Source organism: Triturus cristatus, chromosome 7 (assembly GCF_964204655.1).
Source record: "Triturus cristatus chromosome 7, aTriCri1.1, whole genome shotgun sequence".
NCBI lineage: Eukaryota > Metazoa > Chordata > Amphibia > Caudata > Salamandridae > Triturus > Triturus cristatus.
Window position 1 is genome coordinate 1,214,617,647 of NC_140590.1, and position 14,497 is coordinate 1,214,632,143.

General features: G+C 49.4%; 1 protein-coding gene across 1 annotated transcript in view; it reads left to right on the forward strand.

Annotated features, from left to right (window-relative positions):
• Nucleotides 1-14,497, forward strand: part of LOC146811634 (transmembrane protease serine 9-like) — a 1,785,969-nt gene that overhangs the window by 1,174,293 nt on the left and 597,179 nt on the right. Inside the window, exon 13 of the mRNA XM_085618610.1 lies at nt 4,650-4,887. Within this exon, the coding sequence (XP_085474736.1) occupies nt 4,650-4,887 (238 nt within the window). The remainder of the gene's footprint in view (nt 1-4,649; nt 4,888-14,497) is intronic.

The following is a 14,497-nucleotide window of genomic DNA, read 5'->3' on the forward strand; positions in this document are numbered from 1 at the left end:
CAATGTTACATGCCGCTGAGTATCGTTGCTTAGAACCTATAGCAGGCTGAGCTGAACTGTCAGTGTAAATAATATGTTTATACTGATCAAGAGACACACAATTGATGGAATGAATGCAGAACAAATCAAAACATTCACCCACAGTCAAGAGATGTGGGTTGAATCCATCATTCTTTTGCTCACCATGCCACCCCAGTTTAGACCTGGCCATATGCAAATCAGTCTTGACCCTGTGCCTCATGGGAACAGTCCAGCCCGAACTATCAAGCCAGGTCCTCCCTGGACCGGAAACAAGCATCCTAGGACCGGTTTGGGGTTTCACCCCTCATCAGCCAGGGTAGCTTGATTCCAGTGGCACAGTGAGCCCGGGACCCACGTCTGGGCATACCCAGCGCACTTAGAGTGAGGAAGCAAAAGACACACAATTGATAGAAGGAATGCAGAACAAATTAAAACATTCACCCCCAGTCAAGAGATCTGGGTTAAATCCATCATTCTTTTGCTCACCATGCCACCCCAGTTTAGACCTGGCCATATGCAAATCAGTCTCGACCCTGCACATTTCAGGCTGGACTGTTCCCATTGGGCGCAGGCTCTAGACTGATTTGCATATGGCTGGGTCTAAACTGGAATGGCATGGTGAGCAAAAAAACGATAAGTTTAGGCCTAGATATTAGTACTGGGGTGAATGTATGACATTTGTCTGCATTCTGTCCATCAATTGTTGTTTTTGCATTTGTCACCCCGAGTGGGACAGGTATGCCCAGACGTGGGCCCTGTGCTCTCCATGCCACTGGAGTCAAGCTATTCTGGCTGATGAGGGTTGAAAGCTCGAAACCAGTCCTAGGATGCTTGTTTCCAGTCCAGGGAGGACCTGGCCCAGCAGTTCGGGGTGGACTGTTCCATTGGACGCAGGGTCAAGACTGATTTGCATATGGTTGGGTCCAAACTGGAATGGCATGGTGAGCAAAAAAACGAAGGATTTAGGTCCAGATCTTTGTAATGGGGTGAATGTATGACATTGTTCTGCATTCTGTCCATCAATTGTTGTTTTTGCATTTATACTGATCAAGAGGCAAATCAGTAGAGGGTAAAGGGTAAACATGCTCGTACTGTAGAAATGCTGGTGTTTGCAAAGAAGGGTCGAAGACACAGTTCACATCAACAGCTGTGAAGGATGTAGCCCATTGTATCAATCTAAGATGGAGGGCTTTAGCATTCGGAACACTAGCTTTGGTGACAGCCTCTAAGGCTGGCACGGGAGTAACGACAAAAATGCGTTTCCCTTGAGCAAGCGGCTGTTCTTTAAGGATAGCCATATGCACAGCAGTCCATATTTGCATTTCCCTTAAGAAAGTGGCCGTTCTTTAAGGATAGATATATGAACAACAGTCAGTATTTTTTTAGTTGAAATAATACTGCCCCAAGTTCATTCTGTATTTGTTTAAGTACGTTTGGTAAAACGGACATCGAGAGAGTGCCATGACAGATAGTATAGAATGTGTCAAAAATTGTCCCCCAGGTGTTACAGTTTCCAAGAGTGGGAACCATCTCAGTGGGTAAGCACGTTGTTAAAATTCTTTGCCTGTCTTGTGGTCCAGTAAGGGGAAACCCAGTTTCAAGTTGATCTATGTTTTTTGGGGCGATGTAAAATGGAATTTCCTCACGATTAGTGGGTCTTTTGTCCATAACTGAATGAACAATTACAGGACTAACAGGCGTCGCAGGCAACTGGGCTTGCACTTGCGTGCCAATTTTAGCTGGCCAAGCTAACAATTTGCGTGAAATAAATTGAGTTAGGTGCCTGTATAAGACGCAGAGAGCACTGCACAAATTCCGTGTTTGTGCAAGATTTCAATTGCCCAAGTCAGCTAATGCCGGCCAAATAGCCCCCTCATAACTGAGGGGAGCCATTCGAGCTTGCCCGGGCACATGGGGAATGGTGCCATTAAACTAAGTCAGGTGTTCTCAGACAGTAAGAGGTATTTCAACACGTGGGTACGGTCTGTATGCAGCAGGTGCCTGTGGGACAGTGCATTCATGGTACGTGTTGGTATTGGCATCCACAACTGGAAACGTGACCCAATAATACTTCAAAGCAGTATGCAGCGTCTGCTTCTACTACAAAGATCATAGGAGCTTCCACATTAGGGACTCCATGCTGTGCTAAATGTGCACAGACTGCCGTTCGGGAATTGCCCGCAATATTTACAGGTTGGCCATGAGAAAACAGAAATGGATCCAAAGTGTAACACAAACTTAGTTTAAACCTCTTAATAGTCAAGCTTTAACAACCAACAAAACTAGGTGATCCCAAAACTCTGTGGATGATAATTGCCCAATACCACGGACGTCTACGGTAAAAGGTGCAAGGGTATTGTGGACAAGCACTTCTCAGGGTTACCACAAATATATACCTGACCAAACATTGGCAGAGCCATGTTGCAGGGATTCTGCTTAGGAACAGAACTATGCTTGGGACTGTAGGCCATCAGTCTATAGGAGACTGAGTCACCATACCACATCAGTATCTATGAGCCTGAGTCAGACGAGCTATAGTGCCTCACTTGCCCTCCTAACCTTCCCAGGGAGACAAGTGATTTGGTACCACAAAACAAAACATTCTTAACCCTCTCAGGGATCACAGTAACAGGACACACCCTTTCGCTCTCTCACTCGTACTTGTCCACAAATAATAAAAAAGAGGCACAAAGGAAATTTACAATGTTTAATTCAACTATTGTGCACTTAGATGCAACAATAGTGCCACAATTAGAAAAAAAAAAATGTCAATAATGTCATCAGCATGGTTAATAAACCATATACATTAAAGAGCCCTTTCATGTTAACTGACAGATCTGCCTAAACTCTCCCTTACCACTGAACCTAAGTGGATATAAATTATAATTCTCTGGGTTTAGTGGCAGACCCCGTACTTTAACATACATAGGTGGATGTTCTACATCTCAACGGACACAGCACTCTTGTCTCAGGACATTCACTCTGTGAGAGTGTTTTTTCCGAACCCCTGTCCTCAGTTATATGACAAGCTATGTTTATTCAAAACAGCAGCTGCATTCTTTTATTATGTCTAGGTGCTAGTGTCTGACAAGAGAGACTATGTTGTTTGACCTTCCCTAGGCTGTTCGGACTAAATCCCAGGAAAAGAATAAAATGTTTAAACATTTGCTGGTCCTGTGTGTAAATACAATGTGGTACAAAAGAAAGCGTGATATTTAATAATGTGTACAAATTAAAAGCGGCTTACGACATGCACAATTAGGCTAACATAGGGAAAACGACAATGGGCCATACATGAAACGCACAACACGTTGGGGCCTTGCTGTGGCTGGTAATTGAGACACAGGCCACTATTAATAGATCGTGGGTTGGAGGAGACAGAACCGGAGGTGCCCTCTCTGTCTCTCTGTAACTTGTGGCACTTGGTGGGTCAGATCCAAGTAGTTGTCCTTGCTCCAAGGCGAACCCCTCAAAATGATCAAAAACGAGATTAAAAACGGTAGGAAGGTCACCTGCATTCATTGGATTAGACGCCGTGCGACATACAGGTACCATACAGGGGGCTATAATGTCTTGTGACGTTACAGATGTACCTGTCTGTGAGGAAGACACTGAGGAAATCCAATCAAGAAGAGTGTCCAACTTTTCAGGTATCCTGGCGCTGGCGTAGATTGCAGATGTGCAGGAGCAAGTATGGTACACAGCAGTTGAATCTGACTAGACCCTGGTAATCAAGTTATTCAGGGCAAAGAAGTTTGGCATCAACTCCCACAATGTGGTTTGCTTGTGCGCTGAGAATATCTACTTGATTATCATGTTTGTCGGAATGATAGGACTGGCTCTTCTGTATTGACTCTGTAGTCTGCAGAGATGGTCGTTTTGCCAGGTCTTTACTGCAAAACCTTTTGATGTGATTGCTTCCTCAAACCCACTTTTTTAGAACTACTGCTTGGTACTGATAAACAAGGTGAGGAATCTACAGGCAGAAGTATACACCTGAATAAAATGTTACTTGCCTTTTGTAATAATCTTTCAAATATATATACTCTAGTTACCTGCAGATTCCTCACTGGCCCACCCCTCTCACGATTCAGAGCAGCGGTCTTGCAGATTTTGGAAATAAGGTCCCATGTTATTTTCATTCTGTACTCTGCCATGATTCTGTCAGTTTTGTCAGTCTCATCTCTATCACAGAAGGTTTGGAAAATGGATGGTTACTGACTTCAGATTATACAGTGGCAATTTATATGACTCTCTGATGTAATGTCTGAAGGGGAGCCTGAAGCCCTGACTAGCCATGCGGCGCCACCTGTTGATGCCGAGAAGCTAATAGAAGTGTTTTCAGGTCCAGTCTAGTGCCTGGAGGGCTTCATATGGTGAGGAATATGCGGGTAGAGCATCCATCAGAAGGATCGTAACCTAAGGTAAGTTTTTAATTCATAACTGAACTGCTACTATACATATATAGAGATAATATGACTATTGATCCAAAATCTGCCAGACCAGAGATTTCTTGTCTCAGTTATTTTTTTTCTTGTCTCAGTTTTTATCCCCCTCATATTTAGCCTGTATTTGTTGAACTATCTCTTAAAGTTAAGCAGCATCCATGTCCATATTTATGTTTACAGACTGATGCCGGAGGCCCTTTGGTGTGCAACGAAAACGGAACCTGGTTTCTAGCGGGTGTCAATAGCTTCATGTCTGACACATGTACAAACCCTGTCAGCCCTCCCGTGTTCACTGAGGTGGCGGCCCTGTCCAACTGGATCCAGGCGAAGATATCCGGGGCTTTTTTTGTCAACCAGACAGTCGAGGTTTCTAATGACATAGACAGTGACAACTGTACGGCAGTTATTGACCTATTAGGTAAGTTGTATATGTAAACATTGAGACTGCTGCTATACAGAAAAAAAGTTTACTTTAAGTCCTGAGATGAATGTATGTATGTAATGTTTTCCCAAGTCACATTACACATCCGAGCCTAGAAAACTAGGTGTACCAGGCAGGTTTCACTATGTTTTAAAAGGTTAGCCATAATTTTCATTTTTCCTCGCTGAGGCCTTATCTTCTCTTCTCCTTGCATTAATTGTGATGGAATTTATGTAGGTTACTTGATGACGTCTGGAAACAGTTCAGTGCCTTGAGGTTACTTGGATACATACAGAGGCATATTCATTAATTCCGCAGTGATTTGTAAAATGTTCATTTAAATGATACTGGAAATGCAATGTGAAGTAAAAGACAAAATGCCCGTTTTAGGCCGATCTTAAAAGGGACACATATAATTTCGATATGTGCGTAATTGAGTAACTCCAGTTAGTGGAATTATGACTTTTGTGCATGAATGGGTCCAATAAGATCCACGTCCCCCAGAAAATTTCTGAAGATCAGACTTGCCTATCTATGCCAATGTAAAAATGCCTAGAAAATACTGGTATGTGCAGAATATATAGGAGTGAGCACCAAAATTTGCATGTTAAGTCCCATCTTGCTGTCAACATTTTTAATAGGTGATAATTACTGCATGCAATTCATTCCAAGCACCTTGGTGTCGGATTTTATTCTGTACTTTAATTATCGATAAGGAAACTAGGCCATTTGTAATGAAATTTTATGTGTTTGAAACACACACATGCAGGTCTAGAAGCGAAAGGCAATTCTATAAATAATAATGCGTAAATCTGTGGAATCGCACAGTGGCTTACGGTATGAATTGGGGGTGGCGAGAGTGGGGACTTGTAAAAAAAGAAGAAAAAAAACTTTCCTCCTCGCCGCATCTCTCCTCTGTCTTCCCTTGATCCGGCCAGATTAGGAAGCACATCCAGGCTCCCCTAAGCCAATCACAGATTGGTCTGAGCACCATGGTTCGACGCTCAGACAGGCAATGAAAGTCTGGGCATGGTCTCTACCCAGGCTACAATAAAGCCTCGGTGGAGAGCATGCAAAGTGCGCATGACTGTTTGGCCATCCTGAGACAGCCGGCCAAACAGTCATGCGCACTGACAGAGTGCTCACCACTCCTCCCCTGCTCTGTGAGCAGAGCAGCCCTGCCCCGTCCTGCAAAGTTGCTGCAGCAGAAAAAAATAGAATGATAATAGCATCAAGTTATTATCATTTCACTTTTCCTTTATTTCACTCCTGCAAAGCAGTGGGGCGGCACTCCTCTGCCTTATCGGAGGAGCTGTCAATGGAATCGCAACTCGTATATATTAGGCATAAAGAAGCCTTAAATTGTCGACAGCGATGATTTAGGATTAAGGAGGGAATGCCACATCAGTTTATGGAACATTGCGTGGAAGACTAAGAGAAAATCCTATGTAGGTCTTTGTAGGGGTACAGTACAGCAAAGTGTGGGCTGTATACTTGTCAGAGGCGTAGCTAGAGCTTGTGGCGCCCGGGGCTACCCTTCAGATTGCCGCCCCCTGGGGGGGTGCTGTGGAAAATGGACGGCGAGCACCTGAAAGAGGTCCGAGAGACACGTAGTATCGCCGCTAATAGTTACCTCGATCATGCAAGTTACATGCACATACATGACACGGTCCAGGGCTAGACAGCCCCCATCCCCAAAATAGTGCCACCTGGGGTGGACCGCCCCCACCTAGCTATGCCGCTGAAGGAAAAGCAGAAGGAAACCCAAAACTTACATCAATTCTACCTACCCTGTTTGTGACATTGCACTCATAACATCACAGATTGTGCAGGACCCTTGTCCCCTATCTGCCACATCCATGACATCTCACTTATGACATCACAGCATGTGCAGGACCTCTGTTCCTTATCTGTCCCATCCATGACATCTCATCCATGACATTATAGCTGGTGCAGGACCCCTGTCCTCTGGTCATATTCAAGCCACCTACCCTATCATGTGCCCAGCTTCTGTGGCATGAACACCTACTCCTCTAGGCATAAACTGCGATTGTAGAGAACTGGTTTTAGGGTGTGCTGATCTGGTTAAATTTACAAGAACCTCCCTCCTCCCCTGCCTCTCAAGACCTTACCTGGGTCCTGCGGCACCCACCGGGGCTGCCCTCATCCTTGGTTTAAGTGTCTTCAAACCCTATTTAGAATCCACCTCTCTCCGTGACTCAGCATCACTCTGTGAATGAGTTCTTGTTCCACAACACATGACCTTCCTTGCCTACCTCACAGATGTCAGTTACAAAATGCGCTGTGCCGAATGCTCAGTCATCCTTTTCTACCTCAGAAAAAGGTGAACTTTATTCTTGTCACCCTACGGCTGCCACTCTCACCCAACCACGCTCGCAGGTGGAGTAAAATGTACCCTTGGTACATCACTATGAAATAAACCGAGTACCACGTGTCATTTACTACTCCTAGAAAAGGTAAGAGGGTGGTATAAAGCAGCACATGAAAGCGTCCCTGAGAGATTTTTTCTAGCTAATTGCTCCCAAGAGGTATTACGGTGCCGTGGCTTGTCTGTGTCGTTTTAGGACTTGTGTGCAACGGAGGGAGGACTAAAGCCATTGAGAAGCCTTGACTTGCCCTCCTTCCATTGCCCACAAATGTTGCTGTCCTGTGATGTTTATCTGCCATGCGATACTGAATGGACAAGTGCCACTTCTAGGAATGCCCATCCAAACTCATGGGGGTATATTTAAAAGTGTCCAGACCATCTTTCACTTTACTGCCTAAATCTTGCCCTTGAAAATAAGTTCTGACCCCCCACTTCTTTTTATAGGACTTGTGAACTGCCACTCACAAAAGATCCTTTTCACCCCTCTGAAACCCGTTTAAGCTCCCTCTTACCTTACTCAGCCTCCAGTACTCCACAGTGGTGGCAGCCAGGGTCTCTATGTAGGGGTTGGTTCTCTCCTGCTGCAGCAGGAAATCCCCCAGCACTGCCATTGCCACAGACTCGACTCCTCACGAGAGCGCGTAGTGGTGGAGCGCATGACGTGTCACTGCCAGGTTCTCAGCGTGAGGGCTGGCCAAAAATTATGTCCAAGGCCGTCATTGGTAGCGCTGGCATGCTACAAGATTGATGGCCCTGACAGAAGGGCGCAGGCGGGAGAACCAGGGGCCGCACACAATACACCTTTAACAGCAGCAGGACACAGCTGACAAAATTTAATAACTACAAACAACAGACGGGGGGAGGAGTTAGCCAGGCACTCCACCACCCTGGCAGACTGGCACTGCTTCAGAGAGCCTCTTGGTGCACAGCTGAGCCCGTGGAGGGAGCACGGTGTGCAGGGCAGAGACGCCCGCCACTGCACGTTTACACCTGCCATTTAATTGGACGTGTTTTTAATTAATGGGGCCCCCGGGACCGTGCCGAGGCCCGGCTCTGAAGAGGGGCTGGGGAGGAATCGGGCGAGGAGCCGGATTGGACCGCAGGGGGTGCTTACTACTAGGATGCCCGCTATCAATCACGGCCTACTTCCGCTGTGGCGGGCTATTGGCTGGCATTCGGCGTGGGCGGGCATTTGTGTGGCGGGACACCGCCATCTCCCTGCCAGAGGAAGCGAGTCCTCATCGGCCTCCTCCAGTCTGAGGTACCAAGGGCGCAGGCTGCCTTCTCATGCCAGGACTTCGGCCTGCTCCTCGGTGCCCCCAGAGTCATCGAGAGGGCGCAGTGGCACCCTTCATGCCGCAGGCATGAGTCCAGGAATGAGAGGAAAGGAATTTACTTCTCTGCATTTATGGCATTTTTTCCCCTTGTACTATGGTTGGATTTGGTAGCACGTTTTAATATGAAATATTTCTATGAAATAAATCAAATACATAACATATATAGGATTTTGCCCTAGTGTGCAAGAGCGTGAAAAATGCACATCATAGTAAAGCTGTCATGGGAAGGATAGAAGCCCCAGAGATCTTCACATAAGACCAATGTGTAAGGGCACTGATTTACACCACGCGGGGTGCAAAACGCCTATGGTTTTATATTGTACTGGAAGGAATTGATTTCTAATCATACAGCACCACAAATTCAATCACCTCTAGGTACATTGAGCACAACGACTCAGGAGCAACTAATAGAAAGGTGTGTGATGGGCAATAGAGTGAGGAGATAATGTATCTTTCTAGTAAATGTTTTTAGGTCTGAAGTAAGCCATATCATTTCGACTTAACTTAAAGTGTATATATATATACATACATGCCGGATGTGCTGGATGGAGTAGTTTCTTTTCTGTAACTCCAGTTCTGTAGTAGGGGTATCTCTGTTATAGTCATAATCTAGTGAATAGTCCCGCCCATGTGCGTGGACCCCGGAGCAATAAAAAATAATCTCTAAAGGTGACAAATCATGCAGACCTGCATACACCTTTAAGAGAGAATTTAATTTAAAGACAGATAATGCAGCCTATACCCACAGGCTACACTGTCCAGTACTTCAACTAGAATTCCACCAAAATCCACAACAGCACTGCCTGTCCAGTTTTCCTCCCCAAGGGAGAAAACCCTGCCTCTACCAGCAAAAGCCTCTGGAATGATAGAGAGGAAGGACAGGACAGACAAGCCCCATAGGCTGCCATTATGTGGCTTCAAACAGGATACTGTGCCTTTAAGAAAACTTTCCAGATTTCCAGAACTTTCCCCAGTATCCCAGAATGCCCAGCAGGTCCCATTTACTTTCAGTTCTTTTTGAAGGCGTAGCACGCCAGACCTGTAGCATTCTATCTATAAAGAAGTATCTCTCCACCGGGGAGGAGGGCGGGCGCTTATGACTATAACAGAGATACCCCTACTACAGAACTGGAGTTACAGAAAAGAAACTACTCCTGTAGTAGGGGATCTCTGTGTATAGTCATAATCTAGTGAATAGAATGGCAAGCCCATCCCCACACAACAAAAGCGGTGGAGAACATACAAGACACAACCACTATTGTGCGAACAAATTTCGCAGCGAAGCCTGCCCAACCTGAGCATCTGCCCTGGCATCCGTGTCCAGACAGTAATGCGCAGCAAAAGTATGGACCGACTTCCAAGTGGCCGCTTTGCAGATTTCCGCAATCGGAACATTACGCAGCAAAGCCGTCGTGGCAGCTTTGCCCCTGGTGGAATGAGCCTTAGGCTTACCCCCTAAGGTCTTATTAGCTTTTTGATAACACAACTGTATGCAGGACACAATCCACCGAGAGATGGACTGCTTCGAGGTCGCAAGACCAGTCCTGACTGAGCCATAATTAACAAACAATTGGTCAGACCTACGAATATCCTTGGTCTTATCCAGGTAAAATTTCAGCACCCTTCGAACATCCAGGGAATGGAGAGCCCTTTCCGCTGGCGAAGAGGGATTCTGAAAGAACGTAGGTAAAGTTATAGTCTGGTTGACATGAAAATCAGAGATAACCTTAGGAAGAAACTTAGGGTGAGTACGCATCACAACCTTAGCAGCATGAAATACAGTATAAGGTTCTTGACAACATAATGCCTGAAGTTCACTCACCCTGCGGGCCGATGTAATGGCCACCAGGAACGCCGCCTTCCAGGATAGGTGCTGCAACGAAGCCTTGTGAATGGGTTCAAAAGGCTCCCTCATCAGTCTGGACAGCACCACATTCAAATCCCAGGAAGGCGAGGGAAGTCTGACGGGAGGAAACACTTTCTTCAAGCCTTCCAAAAAATCCTTGACCACAGGGATCTGAAAGAAGGAAGCCTGTGAAGGGCATTTCCTGTAAGCAGTCAAAGCAGCCAGATGAACCTTAATGGAATGGAAATTAAGGCCAGACTGCGCCAAATGTAAAAGATATGGAAGGATGACATCTTCCTTACATGTCGTCGGATCAAAGTTCTTGGACTTACACCAGATACAGAACCTCTTCCACTTGTAAGCATAGGATGTCCTAGTGGAAGGTCGCTTAGACTCCTTCAGAATGTCCATACAATCGTCTGGTAGATTCAGATGACCATATTGCACTATTTCAGGAGCCATGCCGCCAAACTCAAAGACGAGAGGTTGGGGTGCACCATCCGCCCCCCGAACTTCGTGAGAAGGTCCGGCCTGCACGGCAACCGCATGTGAGGAAGGAGAGACCGGTGAAGAAGGTCCGTGAACCACCACTGCCTGGGCCACTCCGGGGCGATAAGGATCATCCGCGCCCTGGACCGGGACAGCTTGATGAGCACCGCCGGAATCAGGGGAATGGGTGGAAAAGCGTACAGAAAGCTGTTCGACCAGTCGATCCATAGCGCATTCCCCAGCGTCCCCCGCTGGTAGTACCTGGATGCGAAGTCTCGGCATTTGCTGTTTTCGGCGGTGGCGAACAGATCTACGTCTGGAGTCCCCCACCTTGCGAAGACTTCTCCTAGTACTTCGTCGTTTATGACCCATTCGTGGTTTTCCTGAATCAGCCTGCTCAAGGCGTCCGCCTGAGCATTCTGCACCCCCGGCAGATGTGTGGCCGTAATCGCCAGTCCTCTGGCCAGCAGCCAGCGCCAGATCGCCTGCGCCTCCTGCGACAGAGTGCGCGATCTCGACCCCCCCTGCTTGTTGAGGTAATACATCGTGGTTGTATTGTCCGTCTGTATCAGGAGCGAGTTGGTCTGGAAGGACGGAAGGAAGGCCTTCAGTGCCAGGAAGACAGCTCTGAGTTCCAGGAAATTGATGTGGTACATCGATTCCAAAGGAGACCACTGCCCTTGAATCTGCAGGTCCCCGGAGTGCGCCCCCCAGCCCTGGAGAGAAGCATCCGTCACCACTTTCGTCGTGGGAATGTCCTTGTGGAAAGGAACCCCCTTGAGGAGGTTTTCCGCCGAACACCACCACTTCAGAGACTGAAGAGCATGCAGAGACAGTCGGATCTTGTCGTCCCAAGAGCCTGTCCTCTGATCCCACTGGTCCTCCAAGCACTCCTGCAGAGGTCGCATGTGTAGCCGTGCGTGCGGAGTGAGGAAGATACAGGATGCCATCGATCCCAGTAGAGACGACACCTTCCTCACAGTCGTTGATGGAGCAGTCCTGAGGTCCTGAGCCTTCCGAAGGAGTGATAACCGTCTCTCCTCCGAAGGAGACACGCTTGCTGACCGTGTGTCGATGGAGGCCCCCAGGTACTGTATGCACTGTACCGGAGTCGGGACCGATTTGGACATATTGACGTGCAACCCCAGCTTGTTCAAGAGCTCGCACGTCCATCGGAAGTGGTCTTGCGCTTCCTCGAAGGATGATGCCTTGATCAGCCAATCGTCCAGATACGGGTAGACAAACACCTTGTTCTTCCTCAGGTGTGCCGCCACCACCGCCATGCACTTCGAAAAGGTCCTGGGCGCAGACTTCAGCCCGAATGGCAGCACTGTGTATTGATAGTGATTGTCGCCGACTTGGAATCGTAGGAACTTCCTGTGCTTCCGCGCTATGGGCACATGGAAGTACGCATCCTGTAGATCTATGGCACAGAGCCAGTCTCCCCGTTGCAGCTGAGGGTAAATCTGGTGCAACGATAGCATGCGAAACTTCTCTCTGCGAATCCACTTGTTTGCTTGCCGCAAATCCAGAATGGGCCTGAACTCGTTCTTGTCCTTCTTGCGAACGAGGAAGAACCGAGAGTACAGACCTCTTCCCCTTTGAGACAAAGGTACGTCTTCTACCGCCTTTTTTCTCAACAAGATGTCTGCCTCCGCCTGGAGCTCCCTCAGCTGGAATCGAGAGCTGACCGGCGGGATCGCTGGAGGCGGGCTGATAAACCGAAGACTGTATCCATTGCAAACAATATTCAGCACCCACTTGTCCTGAGTAATTTTTCTCCACTCTGCCGGAAAAAATTGAATGCTTCCCCCCACTGGAGTGGGTAACGGTTGAGGGGGAAGTAGCAGCTCAGGGCCGAGGCCCGGCCGGGCCCTTGCTTGCGGTAGTAGCCTGCTGGCCTCCTCTACCCCTCTGGCGCTTCTGGAAGGGCTTGCGGAACTGCTGCTGTTGTGGCTGCTGCTGTCCCGAGCCCTGCCCACGCCCTCGGCCCGACGACCCGAACCTCCTCTGGAACGGGCGTTTCTTTTTCTCGGCCTTCTCCAACCCGACGGCCGTCAGGGTTTCCGCCTCGGCCTTCATGCGGGCCATCTCATCGTCCGCGTGCTTCCCGAACAGGGTTTCCCCCGAGAAGGGCAGGTTGGCCACTCTCTGCTGCGCCTCCGGTTTCAAGGATGTCAGGCGCAACCAGGAATGGCGCCGTTGGTGGACGCCATGACAGTAGGCGTGCGCGGCCAATAGTGATACATCCGCCGCTGCGCTGATCGATTGGTTCGAAACCAGCATGCCCTCGCGCACCGTCTCCAAGAAGTCCTCCTTCTTGTCTCGTGGCAGGAGGTCCGCATATTGCTGCAGGGATTCCCACAGGGCCCGGTCGTACCGGCCCAACAATGCCCCTGCACTCGCCGCCTTCATCGTTGTGGCAGCGGTACCACACACCTTCCTGCCAGCCGAGTCCAGCCAGCGGCTTTCCTTGTCCGGTGGAACCGTGGAGGCCGGTGCGGTCGCATGTTGTTTTCTCGCCGCCGTTACAATCACCGAATCCGGCTTCGGGTCCATTCTCAAAAAGGACGGATCCGACTCCGGGGCCCTGTACTTCTTCATGAGCCTGGACGGAGCGGCCTTCGCCGTTGCGGGGGTGAGGAACAGTTCCAAGGCTGGTTCCACCAGGCCAGGCACGAGAGGCAGGAGGGGTCGAGACAAATGTCGTTGATGAAGCGTCTCAAATATCACGGACGTCGTGGGTGTTGGCACCGTCACCGTGATATTCAGTTTCGCCGCCCCTCGTAGCAGCACCTCCTGGAACGAGACCAGGTCGTCCACCGGAGACACCCTAGTCCCCGGGGAGTCCGACAACGTCGGTGAAAGGTCCCTGTCCGAGGAGCGCGTGCGCGACCTGGATCTATACCTCCTGCGGTGCCGTCTAGAGTCCGACGAGGACCGCCCTCGGCTCCGCGATCGTCGCCTCCTATGAGAACGGGAGCGCGACCTCTTCGGCTTAGGCCTCTCCGCCGGTCTCGCAGGTCCAGGCGACCGTGGACGGCGTGGTTTCGGGGTCCCCTGCGGTGGAGTCGGGTACCGCGGAAGGGAAACCGACCTCGGGGGAACCGGCGGCGGTCCCACCGGAGTGCTTGGCAGCAACAGCGGCTGGGGTGGAGGAGACAGCGTCCGCGGCGGTGGAGGAGGCGGTGGCGGAGGTGGAGGCGGTGGTGGAGGAGGTGGTGGAGGCGGTGGTGGAGGCGGTGGAGGAGGCGGTGGAGGCGACGGGGACCTCCGAGGTGGGGTATACACCACCGAGTACACCGATTCCGGCGACTCTCTCTTCCTCGACGTCGACCTGTGCCTCGACGTCGATCTCCTCGGCGTCGACTTCCGTCTCGACGTCGACTTCGATCTCCTCGGCGTCGACTTCCTCGACGGCGACCTTCGCCTCGACGGCGACCTTCGCCTCGACGGCGACCTTCGCCTCGACGGCGACCTTCGCCTCGACGGCGACCTTCGCCTCGACGTCGATCTCCTTCTCTTCATCGACGGCGAGCTGTGACC